Below are 24,957 nucleotides of genomic sequence, written 5' to 3' on the forward strand. Positions count from 1 at the left end.
ATAATAATATATACTTTATTGATCCCTGTGGGGAAATTCTCTTTACACCTCCCCCAAGTTACTCACTGGAGATGAAAATAAGCTTGCTTCCAAGGGCAGTCATCTGCAGCGATGCTCAGTGAGCTGGGCCTTAAGGGCAGCCGCCCGCCACGGTGCCCAGTAAGCTGGGGACTAAGGGCAGCCGCCCGCCGCGGTGCCCAGTGACCTGGGGTTTAAGGGCATTTGCCCACAGCGGTGCCCAGTGACCTGGGGGTTAAGGGCAGTCATCCTCAGCGGTGCCCAGGGAGCTGGGAGTTAATTGATTGATTGATTGGTTAATTAATTTATTAAAATTCAGGCTACAGACCTATGTATTTATCTGTAGCCCAGATTCTCCTTGTACTCCTTTTCCCTTTCATTTCTGTTTGTTTAATTTGTAGATCTACACCTTGCTGCCCCTCTCTTCCTTGTTCGGGATGAGGTTTCAGCAGCTTGCTACAGCCGTAGAAAGCGAGTCATACGCGGCTCTGCACTTTCTTGCAGTTATCAACAGCTATTAATTAAAATCCATCCATCCATTTTCCAAACCGCTTATCCTTCTGGGTCGCGGGGTCAATTAAAATCTTGATTTTTTTTTTTACTTCTTTTTTTATTTACAATATTCAAAAAATATCTACCTTCATATCAGCCTCCCTGGTAAGGTCTATTCGGGGGTCCTGGAGAGGAGGGTCTGCCGGATTGTCGAACCTCAGATTCAGGAGGAGCAGTGTGGTTTTCGCCCTGGCCGTGGAACAGTGGACCAGCTCTATACTTTCTGCAGGGTTTTGGAGGGCTCATGGGAGTTTGCCCGACCAGTCTACATGTGTTTTGTGGACTTGGAGAAGGCATTCGACCGTGTCACTCGGGGAGTCCTGTGGGGAGTGCTCCGGGAGTATGGGGTACCGGGCTTCCTTTTGAGGGCGGTTCAGTCCCTGTATGACCGGTGTCAGAGCCTGGTCCACCTGGGCGGCAATAAGTCGGACTCAGGATTAGGTCTCTGCTTTTTGCAGATGATGTGGTTCTGTTGGCCTCATCGGACCATGACCTTCGACTCTCGCTGGGACAGTTCGCAGCCGAGTGTGAAGCGACTGGGATGAGGATCAGCACCTCCAAATCCGAGACCATGGTTCTCAGCCGGAAAAGGGTAGAATGCTCTTTCTGGGTTGGGGATGGGGTCCTCCCCCAAGTGGTGGAGTTTAAGTATCTCGGGGTCTTGTTCACGAGTGGGGGAACAATGGAGCGGGAGATCGACAGGCGGATCGGTGCGGTGTCAGCAGTCATGCGGGCGCTGCATCGGTCTGTCATGGTGAAGAGAGAGCTGAGCCAAAAGGCGAAGCTCTCTATTTACCAGTCAATCTACATTCCTACCCTCACCTATGGTTACGGCTGTGGGTAGTGACCGAAAGAACGAGATCGCGGGTGCAAGCGGCCGAAATGAGTTTCCTCCGCAGGGTGGCTGGGCTCTCCCTTAGAGATAGGGTGAGGAGCTCAGTCTTTCGGGAGGGACTCAGAGTAGAGCCGCTGCTCCTCCGCATCGATGAGGTGGACGCCTCCCTGGTGAGGTGTTCTGGGCATGTCCCACTGGGAGGAGACCCCGGGGAAGACCCAGGACACGCTGGAGAGACTATGTCTCTCGGCTGACCTGGGAACGCCTCGGGATCCCCACAGAGGAGCTAGAAGAAGTGGCCGGGGAGAGGGAAGTCTGGGCCTCCCTGCTGAGGCTGCTGCCCCTGCGACCCGACCCCGGATTAAGCGGAAGATGATGGATGGATGGATGGATGGATGGATGGATGGATAAATGGATGGATGGATGGCCTAACCATATCATTAACAGGCTGTTTTCAGATTTTAGCATCTGAGAGCATATATTTTATATATTTTTCTATATATTCCTTGTAACTTCTGGAACTTTGTTTATTAGTATTAAACACAGTCAATGCTCATATTATAGCCTATAATCCCATTATAGATAATTGTAATCCATCCATGTAGTGGCACGAGACAGAGTTCCCCTTCTCTAAAGGGCAACATACAGACAAAAGCAGCAAAAAGCGCTCTGTAATTCTTTAAGCCGTAACTTGCATCGTATACGCGCAAAGATATTTACTACCGCACATACTCGAAGACCTACGGTACTGCAAGAAACTACAGAGCCGCGTATGACACGCCTTCTACGGCCGTAGCAAGCTGCCAAAACGCCATCCCGAACAAGGAAGAGAGGAGCAGCAAGGTGACAAATCAACGATACCCCTTCTAAATAACTGTATTGTGCATTTAGGCTATTCGCCAGTAGGTATATGTCTATGAATGCAAAATGTCCCCCCTTGGGAGGTTTGCTGAGCTAACCAGTCTAGCCAGATGAATGTCCATTTCCTTCGAGACTTGCGGGAGTGTAGTCATCCACTGAGGGAGGTCAGACGAAATATGTCAGATGAAGGTGAAATATGTATAATCGTGCAAAAAGAGCATAATCCTCTTAAATAGCTACCATAATCTTCTCCGTTTCTCGATGCTGACCTTGCCAGCTCGGCGTCCTGATCCAAACAAGCAAAAGCTTGTTCTGTTTGTTTGGAAAAGCGGTCGAGGCGCTGCCACCAAGGCAGTCTGCATGTCTGCTGGCGTAGACAGGTCTGCAGATTGGTGTGGGGAAGCAGATCCGTGGCTTCCTAGGCGATGGACTCTACTGTAAAATTAATGAATAAAACACCTAAGCAAAGTGTAATTCATTATTTATTACGACACGTAACTGATATCCATCATCGTTATGGTCTTTTTAAGTTGCGTTTGGAAATGTCACATCACTGGTCTTAGTAGAAATTGTTGCATGTGACATTGCTTTTACTCGGGCCGGATACCTTCGTACCCTTTGCAGGGATTGATCTAAAGAATTGCCTAACTGCAATATAAGGTTACTACCCCCAGCTGCCGAAAGGTTCTGTGGATCATGGTTATTTATAGGTTGCGTGATCGTGAGTGGCTATCTGGTGGCAGATATGTGTCTTTGCATAGAGATGACAGTCATGCTTTTAAGCACGTATCTGCTCTCCAGACCAAAATATACAATACCGACAGAGCTGACATTTTGAGACTCGATTCCGTGAAGCTTGAATTTAACCTCTAAGAGCAAACGTGAACATGTAAGTGGTCATTGTGCCCGTTTGTATTTTGTTGCGCGATTGCTGACGTTGTGTAACTGTTGCATTTAATGCATGGGTCTTCGTGTACTTGCAGGTGGCCACATAGTTGTTTCCTGCATTTAAAGGGCGTTCTACATAAATACAGTTAAAATGCTCCACAGCAAGCAAATCAGAGTACTGGTGCTCAATGACATGGAGAAGCTTGACCGGGCCTTGTTCCGCCTTGACAAAGGTAAACCACTAATTTATCTTAAAGTATTTTGCTCTTTTCTCTATGCCGGTTTTACACACGATTAAACTATCCTTCACCAAAGAACTTTGTAGCAGGTGGTAATTTATAGAAATGTTGGAAATGGCAGAAATCAGGGTAGTGGCATATACTTAATATCTCGGAAAAAATAATTGCTTCTCATAAATAATTGTTTTCTGTCGAACACAGGGCATCCTGTGGCTCCCGTGAACTTTAAAAATAGAAATGGACGCCGCTGGCTACTCCGAGTTTGCTAAGAGCGCTCGGTGTAGAAGGTCAGATTACTGCATAAAAGTATAGTTTTCTCATTGTCTCTGCAGCTAATGGAGTACTTGGGTGACATGTATGTATGCGTACATTGACTTTTGATTACTTTATAAGGCTTTTGCGCCTCTCTACTCATCTTGTAATTACCATGGTTGTATATGAATGCTGCTGTGGATTTATACCCAATAAATGCTACAGACTTGGGATTTCAGGCTGTGATTTTCACAAGCTAATAACTGTATGTATTAAAAAAACAAGCCTTGTACTTTTATAGTTTTAGCAACCCTCCCATACATATCTAAATACTTTATAATATATATATATATATATATATATATATATATATATATATATATATATATATATATATATATATAATAATTGAGATATTTTATGAGTTTCTACTCTCTTGAATATTTGACATTCATTAATTTAAACAAGTAAAGCCAGCATTTAACGTCTATACAATAAGGCGTTCACCATTATTCACTTTAATTGTGTCAAAAAAAGTGAATCTACATGGCATTTGGTATTTGTTCTTTACTCTGAAATCACGCAAAACATACATTACAATTTCCAAATCACCCCTCCCCGAGAGATTTAAGTGCCATCCTTATGGTAAACATGCTGTAAGAAGCAGGCCAGTCATATCATCTCACTGACCTCGACTATGGGGTCGCTTTTGACCCCGGTTCGGGTGAGGCCTCACCCCGCATGACAGCCGCTAACTCCGGCCCGGAAGGACCTAGATCCCTGCACTCACCCTCCTCTAAATGCCCTTAGGGTAGCAACAGACCTGCCGATCCTCAGAACTAGACAAAGTGTCAAGACTAGATGTTAGCATTTAGCTAGCAGTATTAATGGAGCCATTCCCTGTTTGATATATTTCACCCTGGCTTATTCCCGTAAGGCTACGAGCTCCAGTTTCGCCTGGGGCCGACACTGCAGGGGAAGAACGTGAACGTCTACACCAACTACCCGGTCATGGGAGAGCCGTTCGACCGACACAAGTTTCGTCTCCTGGAGTGGATCAACCCCACCGGGAAGGAGGACGACTCTGATAAGTTTTGTAAACTCGACCTGCAGGTGGCAGGATCTTATCAGTATTACTTTGGCCACAGGTGAGTCATTTTATGAGTTTATACTCTCTTGTATATTTTACATCCATTCATTTCAAGAAGTAAAGCCAGCATTTGAGAGTAATGGCTTGACATTGTTCTTCAGCATTTCAGTATTCGAGAGCTCGAGATTTCTAACAGTGATGCATATCCTGGTTTGTCGGCACTCGTTTGGATGTTTTCTAACACGTGTCACATTCCCAGTGACAATGAAAAGAATGGCAGCGGTTACATCGTGGTCGACCCGGTGCTGCGAGTCGGGGCTGACAACCACATCCTCCCCCTGGACTGCATCACCATCCAGACCTACCTTGCCAAATGCCTGGGACCCCTGGATGAGTGGCGTGATAGGCTTCTAGTGGCTAAGGAATCTGGTAAGTTGGCAGTGACTGAAGAATTGACCAATTGTCATTGAATTGATCTGATTTCTCTGGCACCTGATTGGCTGATGTGCATAAGCGATTTTGTTCATATATTTCTAAACTTGCATGGTAGTGTTTACATGACTTGCGGCCTCCAGAAAATCACACAGCAGGCACCCGACTTATCTCATGATGGGGTTGGGGGCAGAAGGCTACCATTAATCATTAGCCGAAAGAATCATACGTAAACTTTAAACTTTAAACATGGTTTGTTCAGGAGTGTTTAAACAATTTTCTTGACAGAGAGGTGCTAGCTAGCTGCACTAAACTGGCATGTCTTGTCATTATTTTCAGGTTACAACATGGTTCACTTCACACCCCTGCAGAAACTGGGTCTGTCACGATCGTGCTACTCCCTAGCGGACCAGCTGGAGCTTAACCCAGAGTTCTCCCCCCCCGGGAGGCAATATACCTGGACAGACGTGGGGAACTTAGTAGAGACCATGAAGAAAGAGTGGAACATGCTGTGTATCACTGACGTGGTCTACAATCACACCGGTGTGTGTGTGTGTGTGTGTGTGTGTGTGTGTGTGTGTGTGTGTGTGTGTAGATTTGTATATACTACATTGTGAGAACCCAGTGTTTCCACAATGTGATAAAAACATACTTTTTACTTTGGGGACATTATTCCAGTCTTCATGAGAGAACTCAGTTTTATAAAAATCTTTGACTGCAGTTTAAAATCAAATCTAGCCAAAGTGTTGTATTTTGTTTGGTTACTTGTGGTTAAGGATAGGGCTGGGTGGGGGTTAAGGGTGTCATGTTGGGATTATGGTTATGTCCATAGAAATGAATGGCGAGTCCCCACAAAGGTATGGTGGGGTGTCTTCAGCAAGTGCTGCCTGCTACAAAGATACTCTGTGAACTTTCCAAACATCTATTCGAGCTCCACGGTTCAAAAAGTTCAAATGGCTGCTGTCTTTGACCCAAGCTTTTATTTTTTTATTTTTAAGGTGTTTCTTTTTGGTCCCAATATTTAAAAAAAAAAAATTAAACAAAATTAATTTTCTGCAGTCTTCTGTAGGCTAACATGATACGGGAACTTTGGTTGTGAAGTTCTTTTTAACTACTTTTTAACAGAGTGAATTTCACACAGCCTGGCGAATTATTTCAGCTTGCTAGTGCCAAGTTTTTAAAGTACAGGATGATGACAGCCCAATTAGATATATCAGACAGGGAATGAATGAGCTATTAACTGAGGTGGAGATTTCAGGTCCAGAGAGTACAAATCCAGACCAAGATTTTGTGTCAACCAACCAGTTGAGTATAGAGAGTCACAGTCACAGAGGACTCAGCTTGTTGGTGCAAATCCAGACCAAAATCCACCTCTGGCTGTTACATTACAGACATCTGCAGTCCATAAGTTTGAATGGTAGGAGTGACCTGAGGCTGGTGCGTCCTGTGTGAGCAGCATGTGGAATGAGAGCTGTGTGAATGGCAGCTGTGAGCGCGGCCACTGTTCAAGTGCTGCCTTTTCAGGAGGTTTCCATTAGCTATTCCGCGAGCACGGTGACTAAGGCAGGCCTCAGATTGGCTCCGCACGATCGGACACAGTGTTACAGGATGGATCACGTAAAACAAAGTTGAGTCCATGCTCTAGCGCGTCTGGCGTCCAGGGGGGCGAGGGCAGGTTCCATTTGGCCCGAATCCTGCCGTATAAAGGTCACGCCATCAGAGAAATGCAGGCCTCTGTTCCGTCTATCTCAGGTTCTGGGTTCAGCCAAATGTCAAGATCTAGATTCTGATGGGCAATTCTACATATAGCTAAGGATCTATTTTTTTTCCCACACCATTCTAGATTGTGACAAGCCCTGCTTATGACATGACCTTAAAAAAATATGTATATTGTGGTCACGTTTTAGGGGGCGGTGCAATGGTTAGCACTGTTGCCTCACACCTCTGGGACCCGAGTTTGAGTCTCCGCCTGGGTCACATGTGTGTGGAGTTTGCATGTTCTCCCCATGTCGTCGTGGGGTTTCCTCCGGGTACTCCGGTTTTCCCCCAAAATGCTGATGGTTACTAAATTGCCCGTAGTTGTGCATGTGTGAGTGAATGGTGTGTGAGTGTACCCTGCAATGGGCTGGCCCCCCATCCTGGGTTGTTCCCTGCTTTGTGCCCATAGCTTCTGGGATAGGCTCCGGACCCCCATGACCCAGTAGGATAAGTGGTTTGGAAAATGGATGGGTGGATATATTATTATCATGTTAAGGGCATTAAAGGTTTGGTAATTGGTCTATGTGCCCACAATTTAATTAAAATGAGGGAACAAATTAGTAAAAGGTGGCCATGATATATATATATATATATATATATATATATATATATATATATATATATATATATATATTTTTTTTTTTATTGTCATGAGTGGGTGTCTAATAGATTTCAGTCCATAGCTACAGAAGTGTTGACTTTCCAAGCGATGGGTTGCAAATTGCTGTGACTTACTGCAGACAGCAGTAATTTGACCTGTACAGTTAGTACTGTTGCCTCCTACTTTCATGTTGAATGTTGAGGGGTTTAAATCCTGCCCCCAGCTCCGTGGTGCGGGGAGTTTGCTTGTTCTTGCCATGTTTTTGTTCAGCTCTCTCATCCCACTTTTTTCCCTAGTCTCAAAATATGTGGTTTGCAAGCGAATGTCTGTAAATTGCCCATTTTGAGTGAGTGTGTGTGTTCTGTGTGTCAGCCTGCCATCCCGTCCAGGGTGACCCCTGCCTTGTGCCTCTTATTTCCCAGAATAGGACCTGGACTCGCCGGAAACGCTGTGCTGGATAAGCAGAATTCCCACATGGAACTGTTACTTTTTTACTTCATGTTTTTCAGAATATAAAACGGCCTCCTTAAGATGCAGTTCAGATTAAGCATGTTTGAATAGCATAGTGTGTAAGGGACCGGGTGGCTTTTGCTTAGTTTTAAAGGTCACCTGTTTGTTTATTTGGTTTCTTGTTTTCCATCTTTTGCCTGCGGTTTCTCCCGCTCAGCTGCGAACAGTAAGTGGATCCAGGATCACCCTGAGTGCGGTTACAACCTGGTCAACTCCCCGCACCTGAAGCCGGCCTGGGTGCTGGACCGGGCTCTATGGCACTTCAACTGCGAGGTGGCAGACGGGAAGTACACCTCCGCGGGGCTCCCCCCACTCATGCAGGGCGACCGGCATCTCGCTGTGAGTCACATGCACACGGGCGCCTGCATCCTGAGCTGTGAGGGGCCGAGAACCTGCCGTTACCCGACACCGGCAAACTGGGGACGTCCGTTCTCTTGCAGGCGATCCGGGCCATCCTGTGGCAGGAGGTCTTTCCCAGTGTTAAGCTGTGGGAATTCTTCCAGGTGGATGTGGAGAAAGCTGTACAGCAGTTCCGGACCCTTCTCCAAAGTGGTGAGTGGTCCAGACGCTTATCTTGTATTACCACCTAAGATCCAGGGGAAAAAAGTTTTTAATTTTGTTTTTTTTTTTGACACATAAATTAGGTGGTGGAATGGTAAAAAGCACCCCCCACTCATCTTATAGCCCTAACTGTCCTATTGCAGGAACAACAGAGCTTAACAGAGTGGCATGTATATTATGAGAGAGCAAACACATTATTCAGAGGACAGAGGACAAAAATGGCTCTCTGAACGTTCAGCTTCTAAATAAGAGCATGGCACGTTGGAAATATCTGCCTGCATGTTCACATCAACACTAATAGATTGACACTGGTGTGTAGCATATACAGCTCTGGGAAAAACTGAGACCATAGCTAAAATTTTTGTTTCATTCATTTCTCAATTTTTGGGTATGCGTTCGTGTAAAATGTACATTTTTTGCACACTCCAGCCTGGTCCTCCCCTGCTTCTCGTTAATGAAGGGCATCTTCCCTGCTTTATGGGACTCCAGTCCTGCTTCTAGCAGCCTGATACAAACTGTCCTAGCAGTGCACTTCACACCTGCACTTAATATCTCCTGTTCCTTTTGAAGGTTATTTGAGGTCATCCTCCGATTTATGAGAAACTGCCGGATAAGTTGATGGTTGTCTCTGGCATTAGAAAGTCGCTTCTGCCCTCTACCTGACTGGTTTCGGGGTCGTTCCCAGTGTCTCCTGCTTCACCTTATTCTTGTGTACTGCTGTCTTAGAAACTTCGAGCCTGGAAGCAGCCTGCCTCACAGTGATGTCCTCTGCCAGCAGAACCAGGATTAAACCCGGATTTAAAAATGCAAATTAAAAAAAAAAGTGATCTCGTATTTTTTTCCAGAGCTGTATAATTATCTATATGTTAATATTCACATATTATACATAGCATATAAATTGCCTTATTTACTGCTTTCTGGAATAGGCAGGATTGCCAAACCAACAGCTTACGATGTTCTTTTTTTTTTGTCTTTACCAGGCAAAGCAGCTAAATGCAAAGCTGATAGTAAACAGCAGCTGAGGATTATCCAGGATCCTCAATTCAGGCGCTATGGCAACACAGTGGACATGAACACGGCTCTCATCAGCTTCATGCCGCATGGGTGCGTGCCTCAGTCATGTGACCAGGTTCCTCTGAGCTCTCCAGGCTACAGCTTTAACACGCAACCACACCCCCCCCCCCCCTCCAGCTCTATTGCATTGCATTTAGAATGTGAATGTTGAAGCGCGATATGGATCAGCGCTGATGCTGTGTATTAGATTTATCGGTCCGTCCCTTCATGTCACAGAGACAGCGCTTCTGCTATTGAAGAATGCTGTACGTGGCTGAGAAACAGGCTGAAGGAGATAAACGACGAGCAATTCAAGGATATGCAGTGTCACCAGGAGCAGGTAGCCCTGTCTGAGGCTAAGTGTGTGCCAGTATGTAAATGCTGAGTTCTGGCTTGAATGCATTTTCGTCACTGTGTTTAATCTAGGCCGCGAACTGCATTGTGGGAAATGTGGTTTATGAAAGGATCGCTGATCATGGACCCAAGCTGGGCCCTGTCTCACGTAAAGATCCCATGGTTACACGGTGGGTTTGCTTGTCTTTCAGAATTCATTGTTAGGCGATATTATTGTCTGTGATGCACATTCGTCTTGGGAGATTTCCTTCCGGCACAGAGAATTTACTGACAATTTTACTTGTAATTTAGTAACACTTCCAAGAAGCAGATATAATCAATTTGTTGTGGAAGAGAGATAGAGGAAGATGGGATTACTGCTTTGTATGGTGCCCTCTGTTGGCAGGAATGAGTAATGCATCATAAATAAAACATGTAGTTTTTTCATTGTAAATGATTAATGAATGATCCTCATGGCTTTTCCAAATGGATATCTGCTTCTCAATAGGTACTTTACTTTCCCGTTTGAGGAGACGTCCTTGGAAGGGGACCTGCAGCTGATGCAGCAGCCGGACAAAGCGTGCCACTTCCTAGCACACAACGGCTGGGTGATGGGAGACGACCCCCTGAGGAATTTTGCAGAGCCAGGTCTTAGCGACTAGCTTTCCCACTTTAACAGTTTTCGTTGGCTGGTCGTGAGAAACGTTACTATGAGCACAGAGCCCAAGTTCAGGGTCACTCAGGGGGGAGTTTATTGGTTTTCGCATTATTTCGGTGTTTATCACTAGAGAGAACATTTGACGTACAAGGATTTTTCACTAAATTATTGGTATGTGTATACTTTTGCTGCGTGCATTTTGCCCGAGGTGCAGGGGTGCAATTGCACCCCCTACTGGTCAGGTGAAAGTAATATTTGAACATGTAAAATTCAATAGGATTGTATTATATTGCAGTTATATTTCTTAAATTAAATTATAATAAATTATATTTGAAAAATTATTGTACTATGGGGATGGCACAGTGGCATCAAGTGTTCGCCATGGTCCCGTGTGTGTGGATATTCTCGCCGCGTCGTCAATGGGGTTTCTCCCAGCTAATCTAGAAAAGTCTAGAAAGATCTATGGCTGCAAAAGTGAGGTGTTAACCCCATCTGCGTATACTTTTAGCCAGGTATATTCAGATAAATTTGTCACACGCACTTTGCCGTACTCTTATATCATACCACACTGTGATTGCATTTTTTTACATTATTTTATTATTTTAACCTTAAAATAATCTTTTTTTATCTTTTTAACCTTATTGTTATTTTTATTGTTCTTTTATTTGTATATATTCTCATCATTTTATGTTATTGTCTTTCGTTTTGTCTATTTCCTCAAGCACAATCCAAGAAGCATAGTAGAAAAGCATTTCACTACACGGCAGTACACTGTATGATTGTAATACTACAAATAAACCTTAGAAAGAGCATGATAGAGCAGGGGGTTTCTCAATACCAAGAACACAAAGATCATACTCGTCGTCTTGGCAAAAGCAGTCTTGAGGCGCAATGATTCATGGGAATGATTTTTTATTTTTTTTTTGACGAGGATGCAACTGATGTATAATGGGTATCTGGGTCGGGGCAAGAATGTTGCCTGTGGATTTTTACCGTCCTCTGTACTTATGTTCTCAGTATTGGAACTGATCTTATTCGTTGGAAGATGATGTAAAATGTACAGGAGAACACACATACAGTCAAGTACGCATATTGTGAAACACCCAAGGTCTTTCAAATAGGATCAGCACCTAAAAAGGGGGGGGGGGCACCTTCTCTGTTCATTACAGGGTCCAATGTCTACCTCCGGAGGGAGCTGATCTGCTGGGGCGACAGCGTTAAGCTCCGTTACGGCAGCAAGCCGGAGGACTGTCCCTACCTGTGGGCCCACATGAAGAAGTACACAGAGATCACGGCCAGACACTTCTGCGGCGTGCGACTGGACAACTGCCACTCCACCCCGCTCCACGTGGCTGAGGTGCGTCGCCAACAACAAGCTGGGAGTATCCATTGATGCCTGGCAGATTTCTCGCCAGTATATTCGGCCGTTGATGACTTTGTAAAGCCCGCTGTTATAGGCTCTGTGACCTGTCAGCCGTCGCATGGTTCCTGCAGAGACCACATGGGTGTCTGTGTACTAACGGTGACCTTTGTTGTGCTCTGTAGGCGATGCTGGCTGCGGCCAGGGCGGTCAGACCCAATCTGTATGTGATAGCCGAGCTCTTTACAGGCAGTGAGCTGATTGACAATGTCTTTGTAAACAGACTGGGGATAACCAGTCTTATTCGAGGTACGGGACAACAGCTGCTTTGACCTTCATGTCTGGGCATGACACTAAATCTAGTCTTCTCTCTCTCTTTTTTCTTTTATGCTGTCAATCTCTCATTTAACATCTCTCTTCGACGCCCCCCTCTCCCCCCACCTCTTGACCTAATGACTTTTTGTTTTGAATTCGTTTGAATTTTGTTTGATCTGTTCCTACATACTGATCACTTCCTGCTTGCACCGGTTTCCTCACCGCTGGTCCAACTTCCCTCGACTCCCTACTTCCAACTTCCTCCTAATCCTCCATTTTTTTTTTGTTTGCTTGACATTCTGCCTAATGTCCCTTTAACCCTGCACTCCCTTTAACTCCGCCCTGCCCCCGCTTGGCTGGCTGCAGTACATGCTGGACACAGCCCGCGCCCTGAGGCCTGATCTCTATGTGGTGGCCGAGCTGTTCACAGGAAGCGAGGACCTGGATAATGTCTTTGTGAATAAGCTGGGCATTAGCTCCCTAATCCGAGGTAGGAAGTGACATCACACAGTGGAACAGCTCAAAGTTACGAGGCTCCCCTCAGCAGTGTCTAATGACCACATGTTAACCACTGACAATTAAAACACTACTGCTGCTCAGGGGTATAAGAGCTGGGGGGGAGGAATGTGTACCACCCCTTCAATATTTAATTTGGATTCATTCCCCTTCAATAAATAGACCTTTGCTTTTAAATTAAGTTGTGTCCCCTCCAATATCAAACTCTCCACGGCCACTACTATTATGCGCAAAAATCTGAGCTAAATTCTTTTAGCCTGATGCAAGTAAGCAATTTTTTGTTTCTAACCGGCACTATTGATCTAACCCACTGGCTACAACTTTTGCATGAATATGCTTGCTGTGTGTTGTCAGGGTTTGCTCTTAGTAGCTAAGATGCCTTCAGGTAATCAGAGTGGTGATTTTTTTCTCCCCACCAGAGGCCATGAGCGCCGGCGACAGTCACGAAGAGGGTCGGCTGGTGTACCGCTTTGGGGGCGAGCCTGTGGGCGCCTTGGTGCAGCCCAGCCTCCGTCCGCTGGTTCCGGGCATCGCTCACGCCATGTTCCTGGACGTCACCCATGACAACGAGTGCCCCATTCAGGTGCGTCTGCCCGCTGGAGACGCTAACGTCACCGGCATCCGTGAGGGTATCCCACTTCTCCGGAAAGTTCCGGGAGTCTCCTGCAAATTGACGGAAGCTCCCTGACACCCATGAAAGACGCAGAATATTCCAGAAACATTATGCAGGAGTTATGCTATTCAGTGTTGGTAAAATTAGCTGAGAATAGATTTTACCGCCACAACCCTGCCATTTCCAGTTGGCAAATTTTACCGCCATCACTAGGCTTCAGTGGAATCTAAATTTAATACTGTCATACCACCCAGACAATATACCAAGGTATATGGTATTTTGACAGTATTTTAAAAATGGTGGTATTGGAGATAGGTTATGCCCCCCCCAAATATCAAACTAATAATATAAAACCAAAAGTCTGTTTATGGGGGGGCAAATGCAGCAAAATTTAAATATTGCGGGGGGGTACGTCCCCCTTGTTTCCTACAGCTCTGTTTAAAAAACAATGATATTCCTGCATTTCCGATAAAATTTGTTGAGTGGAGTAATAATGCAGCACATGATATTACTGTGCCTGGCTGCCCCCCCCCCCCCCCCCCACTCCCCCGGTTGTCCTTCACTGTCCTTCCTGAAGTCAGATTGCTTAAGGTGGCATGTCTGCCTATGCAGTTATATCAGGCAGAGGAACATTGCTGTGACCCATGATCATTATGTGATCATTAGTAATTAGTACTGAGCTACGTATAATTAAAGGGCAGGAGCTTTTAGAGGCAGCTGGGCCACCAATTAAACGGCAGCTTCTCAGCTCGGTTACCAACGGCTCACCTCGAAGGTAACCGTAACCTTGGTGACAGGGCAGTGCAGGTGCAGTGCGGCCTGATGATTGAAGGAGGCTTGTTCTGCAGGATAAATTTCTAGAAGTCGAGGATAAGCTTAGAAGCAGAACGTCCTCGGTGATGTTCTCTGGAATACTTCCCGTGCCACGTGCAAGTCAGGCTAAGTTAGCTGAGATAAGGAGATTAAATGCGTGGCTAAAAGGATGGTGTAGGAAAGAGGGGTTTAGGTTTATGGGGCACTGGAAGACCTTCTGGAACAGGTGGGACAAGTTCAAGCCAGATGGGTTGCATCTGAACCAGGGGGGAGCCAGTATACTGGTACTTGGGGTAAACGGGGAGGTTAGTTATGAATATAGGTGGGGGGAGACAGAAAGCCCCGATTAATATTAAAAGTGGGCACTGCAAAAAACTACCCTTTGCTGTCTGTGCGATTTAAAGGCTTTAATTTCATCAGACTCATGACATTATTGGAAAAACTGAAACATGGATGAGTGACAATGGTGGAGAAGAATATAATATGGATGGTTACACGTTGTTCCGTAGAGACCGGATAGGCAAGAAGGGGGTGGGACATAGTCTCTGGCTCTTCTGTAAATGAACTTGAGATGGTGGAATTAGTACAGTATTGTTTTTTTACTCAGTTCGTTAATACCCCTACCAGGGGAGAAGCCCTTCTTGGTCTTGTTTCATCTAACATCCAGGATAGGATTGAAAAATTAGAGGTTTTAGAACCACTGGACGATACCAAAGTGGGTGGTGTAGCAGATACTAAATTAGCAGCACAGAGACTACAACGGGATCTTGATTTAATTAGCGACTGGGCTGATACCTGGCAGATGAAATTTAACATGGATAAATGTAAGGTGATGCTACGATTATACAATTTCTTGGTAAGACCTCACCTAGAATATTGTGTGCAGGTTTGGTCACCATACCTTAAGAAGGACATTGCTGCCTTGGAAAAGGTGCAACGTAGGACTACGAGAATGATTCCTGGTCTTAGAGGAATGTCTTATGAGGAGAGGTTAGCTGAGCTGAATCTGTTTAGCCTCGAGCAAAGGAGACTAAGGGAGGACATGATCCAGGTATATAAGATTCTAACAGGTCTGGATGCTGTTCAGCTGTTCAGCGGGGCAGCATGTGGCTCAGTGGGCTAAGCCTGTGTCCTTGTAATCAGAAGGTCGCAGGTTCGAACCCAGCCTCAGCACATCTGCGGCTCCTTGAGCAAGGCCCTTAACCCCCTGCTCCCTGGGCGCCGCTACGGGTGGCAGCCCTTCGCGGTCAACTTACTCCACAAAGAGCAAGTTGAGGGAGGCGTAAAGATAATTTCCCTACAGGGGATCAATAAAGTATCAATTATAAATGGCTATTTTAATATTAAATACTACAACTCATGGCCATAGTTGGAAATTAGCAGGAGAACATTTTAAACTGAATTTGAGGAAGCGCTTCTTTACACAGTGTGTAGTTAGAGTATGGAATAGTCTTCCTGTTAGGGTAGCGTAAGCTAAAACTCTGGGTTCCTTTAAATCAGAGCTAGATAACATTTTAACAACTCTGAGCTATTAGTTAAGTTCTCCCCAAACGGGCGTGATGGGCCGAATGGCCTCCTCTCGTTTGTAAATTTCTTATATTCTTATGAAGCCCTGCAGCATCAGACTGAGGTGAATAATATGGGTGGGATTTCCTTCTTTGTTCCCCCCTCCCCCAGGTGCGTTCGGTATACGACTCTCTCCCGAGCTCGGCAGTCGTCTCCATGGCCTGCTGTGCCACTGGAAGCACTCGGGGCTACGATGAGCTTGTACCCCACCAGGTGAGGCCACTGTGCAAAGGGGCACCAGCATTTCCTGGGACATCTAGGGTCTCATGTTACAGCGGGGGGGGGGGGGGGGGGGGGGCAGAGTTATGGGGAGAATGAGAGCCCACTCACCAGTGCCTAGTGACCAGTCATATATGATGCAAATATTGCGAATAGCCCGGCTAAGGGTCCCGACTGCATCCTTTGGCATGTCACTCAGATCTCCGTGGTGAAGGAGGAGCGCTTGTACCCAAAGTGGAACCCCCAGACCAGGCCCTCATCTCCGGGGGAGGTGAACCTCCAGAGCGGGATTATTGCCGGCAAGCTGGCACTGAACCGGCTACACCAGGAGCTGGCAGCCAAGGGCTTTATCCAGGTGAGGAGCGCAAGCAGCCACCCCCCATTTATGGCTGTGTGCCACCCAGGGCCTCTTAATCGCTGTTCAGCCTTTCACAATAAAGCCCATGTACAGGGGCGGGGTCACGGGGGCACTGGCCCCAGCTGAATGCTGATTGGCCACAGAATGCTGCTCCCGTGTCACTCATCAAATCAAAGCATATAATTGGCTAATAATAAGGTTGTCCCCACTCTGTGAATGAACTCCCCTCACCTTAAAAAAAAATCTAAGAATCGCCCCTGTCTGCAAAGCAACAAATATTCCTTGCAGTCAATATTATTGAGCAACACGTGTTGCTATGTCGTCTCCGTTAGTCATTAGCTCCTTCTTCTCCTGTGGCCTGCAGGTGTACGTGGACCAGGTGGACGAGGACATCGTGGCCGTCACACGGCACTGCCCCAGCACGCACCAATCGGTGGTGGCGGTGTCCCGCACCGCCTTCCGAAACCCCAAGACCACTCACTACAGGGACGAAGTTCCACCCATGTTTATTCCCGGTGAGCCCCGCCTACCAATAAAGCAGGGCTGCTCGGTGAGCCCCGCCTACCAATAAAGCAGGGCTGCAGGGTGAGCCCCGCCTACCAATAAAGCAGGGCTGCTCGGTGAGCCCCGCCTACCAATATAGCAGGGCTGCTCGGTGAGCCCCGCCTACCAATATAGCAGGGCTGCCGGGCGAGCCCCGCCTACCAATATAGCAGGGCTGCTGGGCGAGCCCCGCCTACCAATATAGCAGGGCTGCTGGGCGAGCCCCGCCCACCAAGAAATCACCCACGTGGGGCTTCGATTACTGCTTTGAACCTGTGTTTAATTAGATCTTTATGATGACATGTGGTCGGATCGGAAACCAAAAGCCTCTTTCCCTCCCACAGGTAAGATCGAGGAGATTGTTCTGGAAGCCCGCACTGTGGAAAGGAGCGCGGGGCCGTACCGGAAAGACGGGGGGAGCATTAACGGCCTGCCTGAATACACAGTGGAGATTAAGGAGCACATCCAGGTAAGGTAACCTCTGGAGTGTGTAACCCTCCCAGTGTAGGAAGAAGCTTTTTACCCCGTGTAAGAATTTGGACCTTACACTTCATTGTAGGTTTTATCTTCTTTTTGATGAATGCTTTTTGTGGGATGTCCTTTAATTTACAGTTAAAAGACTGGGGGGGGCAGGTGTTAATGGCTCATTCATACACATGAAAGTTGCCACATATTCATACATACTCAATGGAAGGAGACCAGAAATAGTGACATGAGTTAGATTTTTATTATTTATTTATCCAACTGAATGTTGCAACTACACCATTTAGTCATCGTCATGTAGCCAAGACTTTGGTGATCAGATATCTGGGATCAAAACAAACTGCCACCATTGCTTACTATGTACTTTTATAATGTTTCCGCAAGTGTTCCAAACTGCATTTTGCAATGTCTATACTTTGATGTCAAATTACAAACTTCACATAAATCTGACATATTTCCAAAGTACATTAAAATAAATGAGAGTAATAGCACAACAAATAAGAAATACTTTATTTGCCATGAATTAAATTTTTGATATCAAATGAAATGTGACGATGCCCCAGTTAGTGAAAGTGTGTTCCCTACCCCTAATTAACAAAATTAACCCTCCTCGCTTTGTCATTATGGGGGAATAGCTGGACGAGAGCGGCATCGTCAGGCAGGCCAGCGTGACGTCCAAGGGCCGCAGTGAGTTCGTGCAGGAGATCACCTTCGAGAAGCTGACCCCAGGAAGCGTCATCGTCTTCAGGTGAATGTGCTGCTTTTCGCAACAAAAACACTGAATGCAGTGCAAACACAATGTCAACCCTGTAACAGCTGACTAACATGTCATGACTGAAAAACTGAATGATGGACTTTAATTTTAATAAAGAAAAGGGACAATCAGTCAGTAGTAAAAAATGATATAGCCAATATGAAACCTTTCTCTGTCAGCAATGAACCAGCAAGCCTATTAAACTCAGGGGTGGGGTCACAGGGGCACTGACCCCAGCTGTAAGCTGATTTGCCCTTAGCGTACCCCCTCCCTTGTCACTTACTATTTCAAAAAATATCATTGGTTATACATAAGGTTGGCCCCGGCTTAAAGAATCCTAGAATCTCCCCTGGAAAAACTGTCACCAACAACAGTGAAGCTAAATTAATCCCATATGAGGGCTGCTTAGTCATGGTTACATGCAATCAGCTTCAGTAGAGTCAGTTGAGTTGATGCCAAGCGTCGTTCCCACAGGGTTAGCCTGGACCAGAAGGCCCAAGAGATCGTGTCCTCTCTGCGGAGCCACCTCATCCAGTTCAGCCCCCATTACAAATCAGGGAGCCTCCCTGACGACAGAGCTCCAGCTATACTTAAGATGCCATTGACATCGTGAGTACAGTCCCTTCCCCCTCAACGTGATGGTTTTGATACAGCACGCACATTCATGCATTAATAGCAATCAGTTTTTAACACCAGCCTTCCGTCGGTGCAGCATCATGTCTAAGCTGACGTTGGCGGACATGAACATGCTGCTGTTTCGCTGTGATGCTGAGGAGCAGGAAGATGGCGGGGGCTGTTACAGCATTCCTTCCTGGATGGCGCTAAAATACGGTGGCCTACAAGGTACAAAAAGTACTACGTTATGTACACGTATTCCAGATTCCTTTACATCGTTTCTCACATATAAATATACAAAAAATCTGCTTGGTTTGACTGTTCCGTCTGTTTATTCTTTACTTTCCCCGTCATCCTCAGGTCTTATTTCAGTGCTGGCAGAAATACGTCCCAAAAACGATTTGGGACACCCCTTCTGTGACAATCTGAGGCAAGGCGACTGGATGATCGACTACGTGAGCAACCGCTTAGTGTCCCGTGGGGGCAATCTGGCAGAGGTGAGAGTTATTGCTTCCAGTGTACATGATACTGACCTGTACAAACGCACATCACCCCAGATAGTGATGGCACTGCAGGTTATGTAAAATAACCCTCGCTGAACAAGATCCATCCATCTTGTAATCGCTTATCCTGGACAAGGTTGCTGGTTGGGTGGGAGCCGGTCTCAGGCAGTATAGGTCAGTGTTTCTCAGCCCGGTCCTTGGGGACCCCCAGACGGTAGGGAGCGAGCAAAACCGTGGACCATCTGAGGATCTACCACAATTTAAAGACATTAGTTAGCCCGTATGTCCTTGGCCTATAGAAGGTAACCGAAGTACCTAGACAAAGTCCCCAGTACACAGGGCAAACATGCAAACCTCACATACACAGAGCAGAGATGGGATTCGAACCCCCCACCCCTTGAGACAAATGCTATCCACTGAGCCACTGCCCTCATTGAACAAGACCTCTACACAAATATACAATTGGGAAGGTGACCTACAAAACAGGAGAGTCTGTGTCCTTATAACGAAGGTTCTAGCTGGTTATATGCACTGATTCTTCTCTGTGCAGGTTGGCAGGTGGTTCCAGGCGATGTTCGATTACCTCAAGCATGTCCCACGTTATCTGATTCCCTGCTACTTTGACGCCATCCTTGTTGGGGCCTACAGCACTGCATTGGATGAAACGTTTAAGAAAATGTCGAGGTACTTTGGCTCGCTTCTGTTGTCCGACTGTGGAGTTTACAGGAAAAAAAAAATAGAAAAAAAAATCAACAAGGATCGAAGGTTGAGATTTTAATATGACTGGTCAGCAGAGTCCAGCTAACATGGTGAATCTGTCGGTCAGCTTTGTGCAGAACGGATCTACATTCGTGAAGCTGCTGGCCCTGGGCTCAGTGCAGATGTGTGGGGTGGGTCGCTTCCCAGCTCTGCCACCCCTGTCCCCAGCTCTGCAGGACGTGCCCTACCGCATCAGTGACATCACCAAAGAGAAGGAGCAGTGCTGCGTCTCGCTGGCCGCAGGTCAGTCACGCCCACATCCCGGAAAAACACGATCTCCACCCACATTACGAAAAACTCCGGCCAGTATCTTTGCACATTTAACAGCTCCACCCCTCCCCCCCCATCAGGTCTGCCTCACTTCTCCTCTGGGATCTTCCGCTCCTGGGGCCGGGACACTTTCATCGCTCTGCGTGGTGTGATGCTCATTACCGGCCGGCACCTGGAGGCCAGGTTAGTTATCCGTCTCTCTCATTCTGTCGTGATTGGCCAGGACAGGTGGCTCGTTCGGCAAAGTGTCACCAATCATGTAGCGTGTGGATTCCTGAAAACTTTGCAGTAAAGCTAGGATGAAGGGTATACCGACAAAACATGTGCCATGAGTGAGATCTGGGGCATTTGCGGCTTGCAGAAACGTCATTTTGGCATTTGCCGGGACCCTGCGTCACGGCCTGATCCCCAACCTGCTGGGACAGGGTGTCAGTGCCCGTTTTAACTGCCGAGATGCCGTGTGGTGGTGGCTGCAGTGCATCCAGGACTACTGTGTCTGCGTGCCCAGTGGTACAGACATCCTCACCTGCCCCGTGTCCCGGATGTACTCCGACGACAACTCGCAGCCCCAAGCCACTGGAGCCGTGGTACGTTCTGAGCATGCTCCAAAAAGGTTCCCCAGAAAGCCTGGACCATCACTCTCTGGGTCCAAGTCTCTGACCACATGGTGTGGTTATTGCTGTGTTTTGTTTTTGTCTCTGTTTGTTTTATTGCAACCATCTGTCCCAGGACCAGCCTCTGTGCGACGTCATGCAAGAGGCCATGCAGCGTCACATGCAGGGAATTGAGTTTCGGGAGCGAAACGCAGGACCGCAGATCGATCGCAACATGAGGGATGAAGGTGAGACGAGATCTGAAATGCCAGCATTTACCCGGTGCCATTCATAAACAACTTTGAACAACAACTTAGTTTTGCTTGTATATTCTTCGTCTTAGGGTTCAATATCATGGCCAAGGTTGACTGCAAAACGGGCTTTGTGTCGGGCGGGAATCGATTCAATTGCGGGACGTGGATGGACAAGATGGGAGAGAGCGAACGAGCTCGGAACAAAGGGATTCCCGCCACTCCCAGGCAAGGGCCTGCTTTTCAAATCCAGCGTGTCCTTCGATGTGTCGGGTTTTTGCCCATTCCTGAGCTCAGGTTTGTGCTTCTAGGGATGGGTCAGCGGTAGAGATCGTGGGTCTCAGTAAGTCTGCGGTGCGCTGGCTAGCAGAGCTGCACAAGCAGGGGCTGTACCCCTATGCTGGGGTCACCATCCACACGGAGGGTAAGCAAGACTACAGCACCTCAGCTTAAGACATGCTTAAAACAGCTCAAATGGTTCATGTTTAGTACGCCTGCTTTTTTTTTGCGTGTTTGTTTTGCTGCAGGCAAGCAGCTCTCCGTGTCATATGAGGACTGGAATAACCAGATCCAGGCCAACTTCGAGAAGCTGTTCTACGTGTCACATGACCCTGCAGACCCCAATGAGAAACACCCAGAGCTTGTCCATAAGAGAGGCATCTACAAGGACAGCACTGGAGCCTCTAGCCCCTGGTGTGACTACCAGCTCAGGCCCAATTTCCCCATTGCCATGGTGGTGGTAAGCCGAGAACCTCAGCTCGGTGCTTTCCAGCATCATACGTGCTATGAACTTGCCTCGGTTTGTGTTCCTACCAGCCTGCATCATAAACACTTGGATAATCTTCTCCGTGTCTTCTCCAGGCCCCTGAGATGTTCACAGTGGAGAGAGCCTGGGAAGCTCTTGAGATTGTGGAGAAAAAGTTACTTGGACCTTTGGGAATGAAGACCCTGGACCCAGAGTAAGTCTACACCCAGTTATGCTAATCTGCCTCACTGTCACAAATGACAGGCCAAGAGAATCAACTAATCAGTCACATCATGGTTTGCTGGTAGCCTCCATTTAACAGCCATCTAGCCAGGAATGCCCCCTCAAGTTCGTTACATAATGTCCACCTAAAGCTATCTGGTGTTAAAATACTATTTGTGTCACAGAATCAGCAGATGAGCTTGCTCTCTCCATAGACGTCTTGTTCCTTTATCTCCCCCCAAACAGCGACATGGTTTATTGTGGTGATTATGACAACGCCCTTGACAACGACAACTACAACACCGCAAAAGGCTTCAACTACCACCAAGGGCCTGTAGGTGCATTTGTGAGATGATCATTTTCCGTTCAGACACTCTGGCCATGGGTCACTAGAATGATTTTCCCTTTTTAGGAATGGCTTTGGCCAGTTGGGTACTTCCTACGTGCAAAGATTCATTTTGCCAGGAAACTGGGGAAAGACACCTACGAAAGGACCGTGTACCTGGTCAAGAATGTTCTCTCTCGGCATTACGTTCACCTAGAGAGGTACGTCTTTTAACAAATAGTGAAGCATTACCAGTGCAAATTATGAACTGAAGGGGAACTGGAAATGTTCATTTCTACAAAGTCATCGACTGTTACTCAACGTTCCTTCCAGATCTTCCTGGAAGGGTCTACCAGAATTGACCAATGCCAACGGCCAGCACTGTCCCTTCAGCTGTGAATCCCAGGCCTGGTCCATCGCCACCATTCTGGAGGTCCTTCATGACCTGTAAGACTCCACCCATTTCAAGCCTTTGCTCGATTGTGGGCGGGGCCTCACCGGCATCAGTCTTCCAGATTTCAATTAAGGGCAATCGTGCCCCAGGATTTATTTTTCCCACGCCAGCACTTTCTGGATTCAAATTATATTTTAGGCAAACAAAGTTTCTACAGAATTTTAGTTTACAGTCTATGGAATATTTAGTATTAGTGCCACTAATAAGAGTTTAAAGATCATGCCTGTCACTTTTAAGTCATGGGCTGCCTTCAAAACACATCACAAAACCACAAATCAAGATGAAGTCCATTAACCCATTTCATCACGTGTCTGTGTTTAGTGAGAGCTTGCACTTTGCTATGATTTGGTTTGAGCAGTTGTAGCATTTCAGGTATAAAATGCCTGTAGTGTTATCAGTATACTTGGCAGATTGCTGTGTCACATTAAAATAGTGTCGTTGCTGTTGGTCTCTCACCTCATGCTCTGTATTCGCGTCACATTAAGCTGTATTTCATACTATGAAATAAATGGGAATGGAAACACCAAATGAGTAAATGAATTTAAACATCGTAGGACGTGATCTCAAAGTACATAATGTCACCATGGTTTGGAGAAACTACTACTGCTGATCACTTGTCTGGGGGGGGTGGGGGAATGAGGAATAATCTGAAATGGCAGGATTGCTTAGAGTGGTGCTGACCCACTGCTGGAATCTGAATCCGGGACACTCAGTCGATTCCAGAACATGCTTACTACATGGTTAGTCGTTTTATTCATAGGCATATTCATTTAAGAGAAATATACTCTCTATGTACACTAGTTAGAGAAGTTGTTTACTTCCAAGGCTATATGACGGTTTCCTGTAAGAAACCCACAAATCTTATGTAATCTGAGCCTCTGTGTGCCCCCCACCCCCCCCATGCTTCTCAGCACAGTCACTGTGTTTTAAACTTGTGGCTGGGTGCTCTCCCTCCCTCCTCTGCCACAGCTCCGCTTTATTAGAAAATGCAGCGCTTGAAATATTGTACCCCTTCCAGCTGGCCGGATCATGAAGCAATTAAGCCGGACTTCAGAAACATAGACAGGAAAATAAATGGCCCGTATACACAAAAACAAATGCATGAATTTCTTACTGGCATCTCAATTCTCCCTACAAGCGACTAAAAAAAATCCAAAGACCGACTAGATTTGGTTTTAATGGTTATACATTTCAGATGTTTATAACAGGCTACAGTGCTGTATTAATGCTGTTGTACTGGTGTTATTGTAATTTTAAATAAAGAGGAATAAACAAAAATATATCAATGCATATGAAATCATCATGTAAGTTTTAGATCATTTAAATAGGAGAAAACTATTTAACAATTAAAATATAACACTGGTGTATCTACTGTTTGAGTGTGGCCCAAAAACCAACAGACCCACTCGGGGTGACATCATTCACGCGAGTGGCCAGCGCGCAACACCCAAACTGGAAGTTGCACAGGTGGCTCCCATGTTGCCTGGAACTTCATATTTTCCCCTTCAGACTTGTGACTGACTGACTGACAGATTCTTCGGGGGGGGTGAATGAATCTAGAGTATCTGTGCACTTATAGTCCATCCCGAAAAGTATTTCACATCGCATCACTTTTTTCACATTTTGTTATGTTACAGCCTTATTCGAAAATGGATCGAATTAATTTTTTCTCCTCAAAATTACACACGCAATACCCCATAAAGACGACGTGAAAAAGAGTACTTGAGATTTTTGCAAATTTATTAAAAATAAAAATCACATGTACATAAGTATTGATGCGCAGTGAATACTTTCCGGATGCACCGTATAAAAAGATTAATACTGAGGGCTTGGCTCACTCAGGAGAGTCAGGTGACCAGGACTGTCTGGACTAGGCTTGTTCCATGTCTTCCTGTGTTATAGTATTGTTTTTCTTTGCAACAGTAACCCAGACCGCAGTTTTGATGCTTCAATCTACCAGTGTTCCGATTTTGATCTGTACTTTTCTCCACCTCTCCAAAGCACTTCCTTGGATTTGGTTGCCTGTTATTTTTGCCCCC

General features: G+C 46.3%; 1 protein-coding gene across 3 annotated transcripts; it reads left to right on the plus strand.

Annotated features, from left to right (window-relative positions):
- Positions 1-2,145: 2,145 nt before the first annotated feature.
- Positions 2,146-24,198, plus strand: agla (amylo-alpha-1, 6-glucosidase, 4-alpha-glucanotransferase a). 3 transcript variants are annotated; one of them, XM_048989109.1, is made up of 34 exons: positions 2,146-2,248; positions 3,250-3,387; positions 4,583-4,793; positions 4,995-5,164; positions 5,507-5,710; positions 8,194-8,375; positions 8,477-8,588; positions 9,578-9,701; positions 9,888-9,990; positions 10,077-10,174; positions 10,492-10,631; positions 11,811-11,998; positions 12,683-12,806; positions 13,252-13,415; positions 15,936-16,037; positions 16,243-16,398; positions 16,766-16,916; positions 17,289-17,413; positions 18,063-18,175; positions 18,656-18,790; positions 18,894-19,024; positions 19,157-19,293; positions 19,850-19,983; positions 20,126-20,301; positions 20,409-20,511; positions 20,690-20,915; positions 21,058-21,169; positions 21,265-21,400; positions 21,484-21,596; positions 21,700-21,911; positions 22,034-22,131; positions 22,386-22,473; positions 22,552-22,685; positions 22,798-24,198. In XM_048989109.1, the coding sequence occupies exons 2-34, from the start codon at positions 3,306-3,308 to the stop codon at positions 22,913-22,915; spliced, it is 4,602 nt and encodes a 1,533-aa protein (XP_048845066.1). In that variant the 5' UTR covers positions 2,146-2,248; positions 3,250-3,305; the 3' UTR covers positions 22,916-24,198. The 3 variants fall into 3 exon arrangements, with proteins under 3 accessions (XP_048845066.1, XP_048845065.1, XP_048845064.1); XM_048989108.1 differs by lacking the exons at positions 2,146-2,248; positions 12,683-12,806 and adding exons at positions 2,991-3,155; positions 12,187-12,310; XM_048989107.1 differs by lacking the exon at positions 2,146-2,248 and adding an exon at positions 2,992-3,155.
- The last annotated feature ends 759 nt before the right edge of the window (positions 24,199-24,957 follow it).

This window comes from Brienomyrus brachyistius, chromosome 21 (genome assembly GCF_023856365.1).
Source record: "Brienomyrus brachyistius isolate T26 chromosome 21, BBRACH_0.4, whole genome shotgun sequence".
NCBI classification, from domain to species: Eukaryota; Metazoa; Chordata; class Actinopteri; order Osteoglossiformes; family Mormyridae; genus Brienomyrus; species Brienomyrus brachyistius.

Coding starts and splice junctions, on each gene's coding strand:
- agla (XM_048989109.1), top strand. CDS start 3,306: ATGCTCCACAGCAAGCAAATCAGAGTACTGGTGCTCAATGACATGGAG. Junction 10,632..11,810: donor GAGGAATTTTGCAGAGCCAG/GTCTTAGCGACT, acceptor TGTTCATTACAG/GGTCCAATGTCTACCTCCGG. Junction 20,302..20,408: donor CTGCGTCTCGCTGGCCGCAG/GTCAGTCACGCC, acceptor CCCCCCCATCAG/GTCTGCCTCACTTCTCCTCT.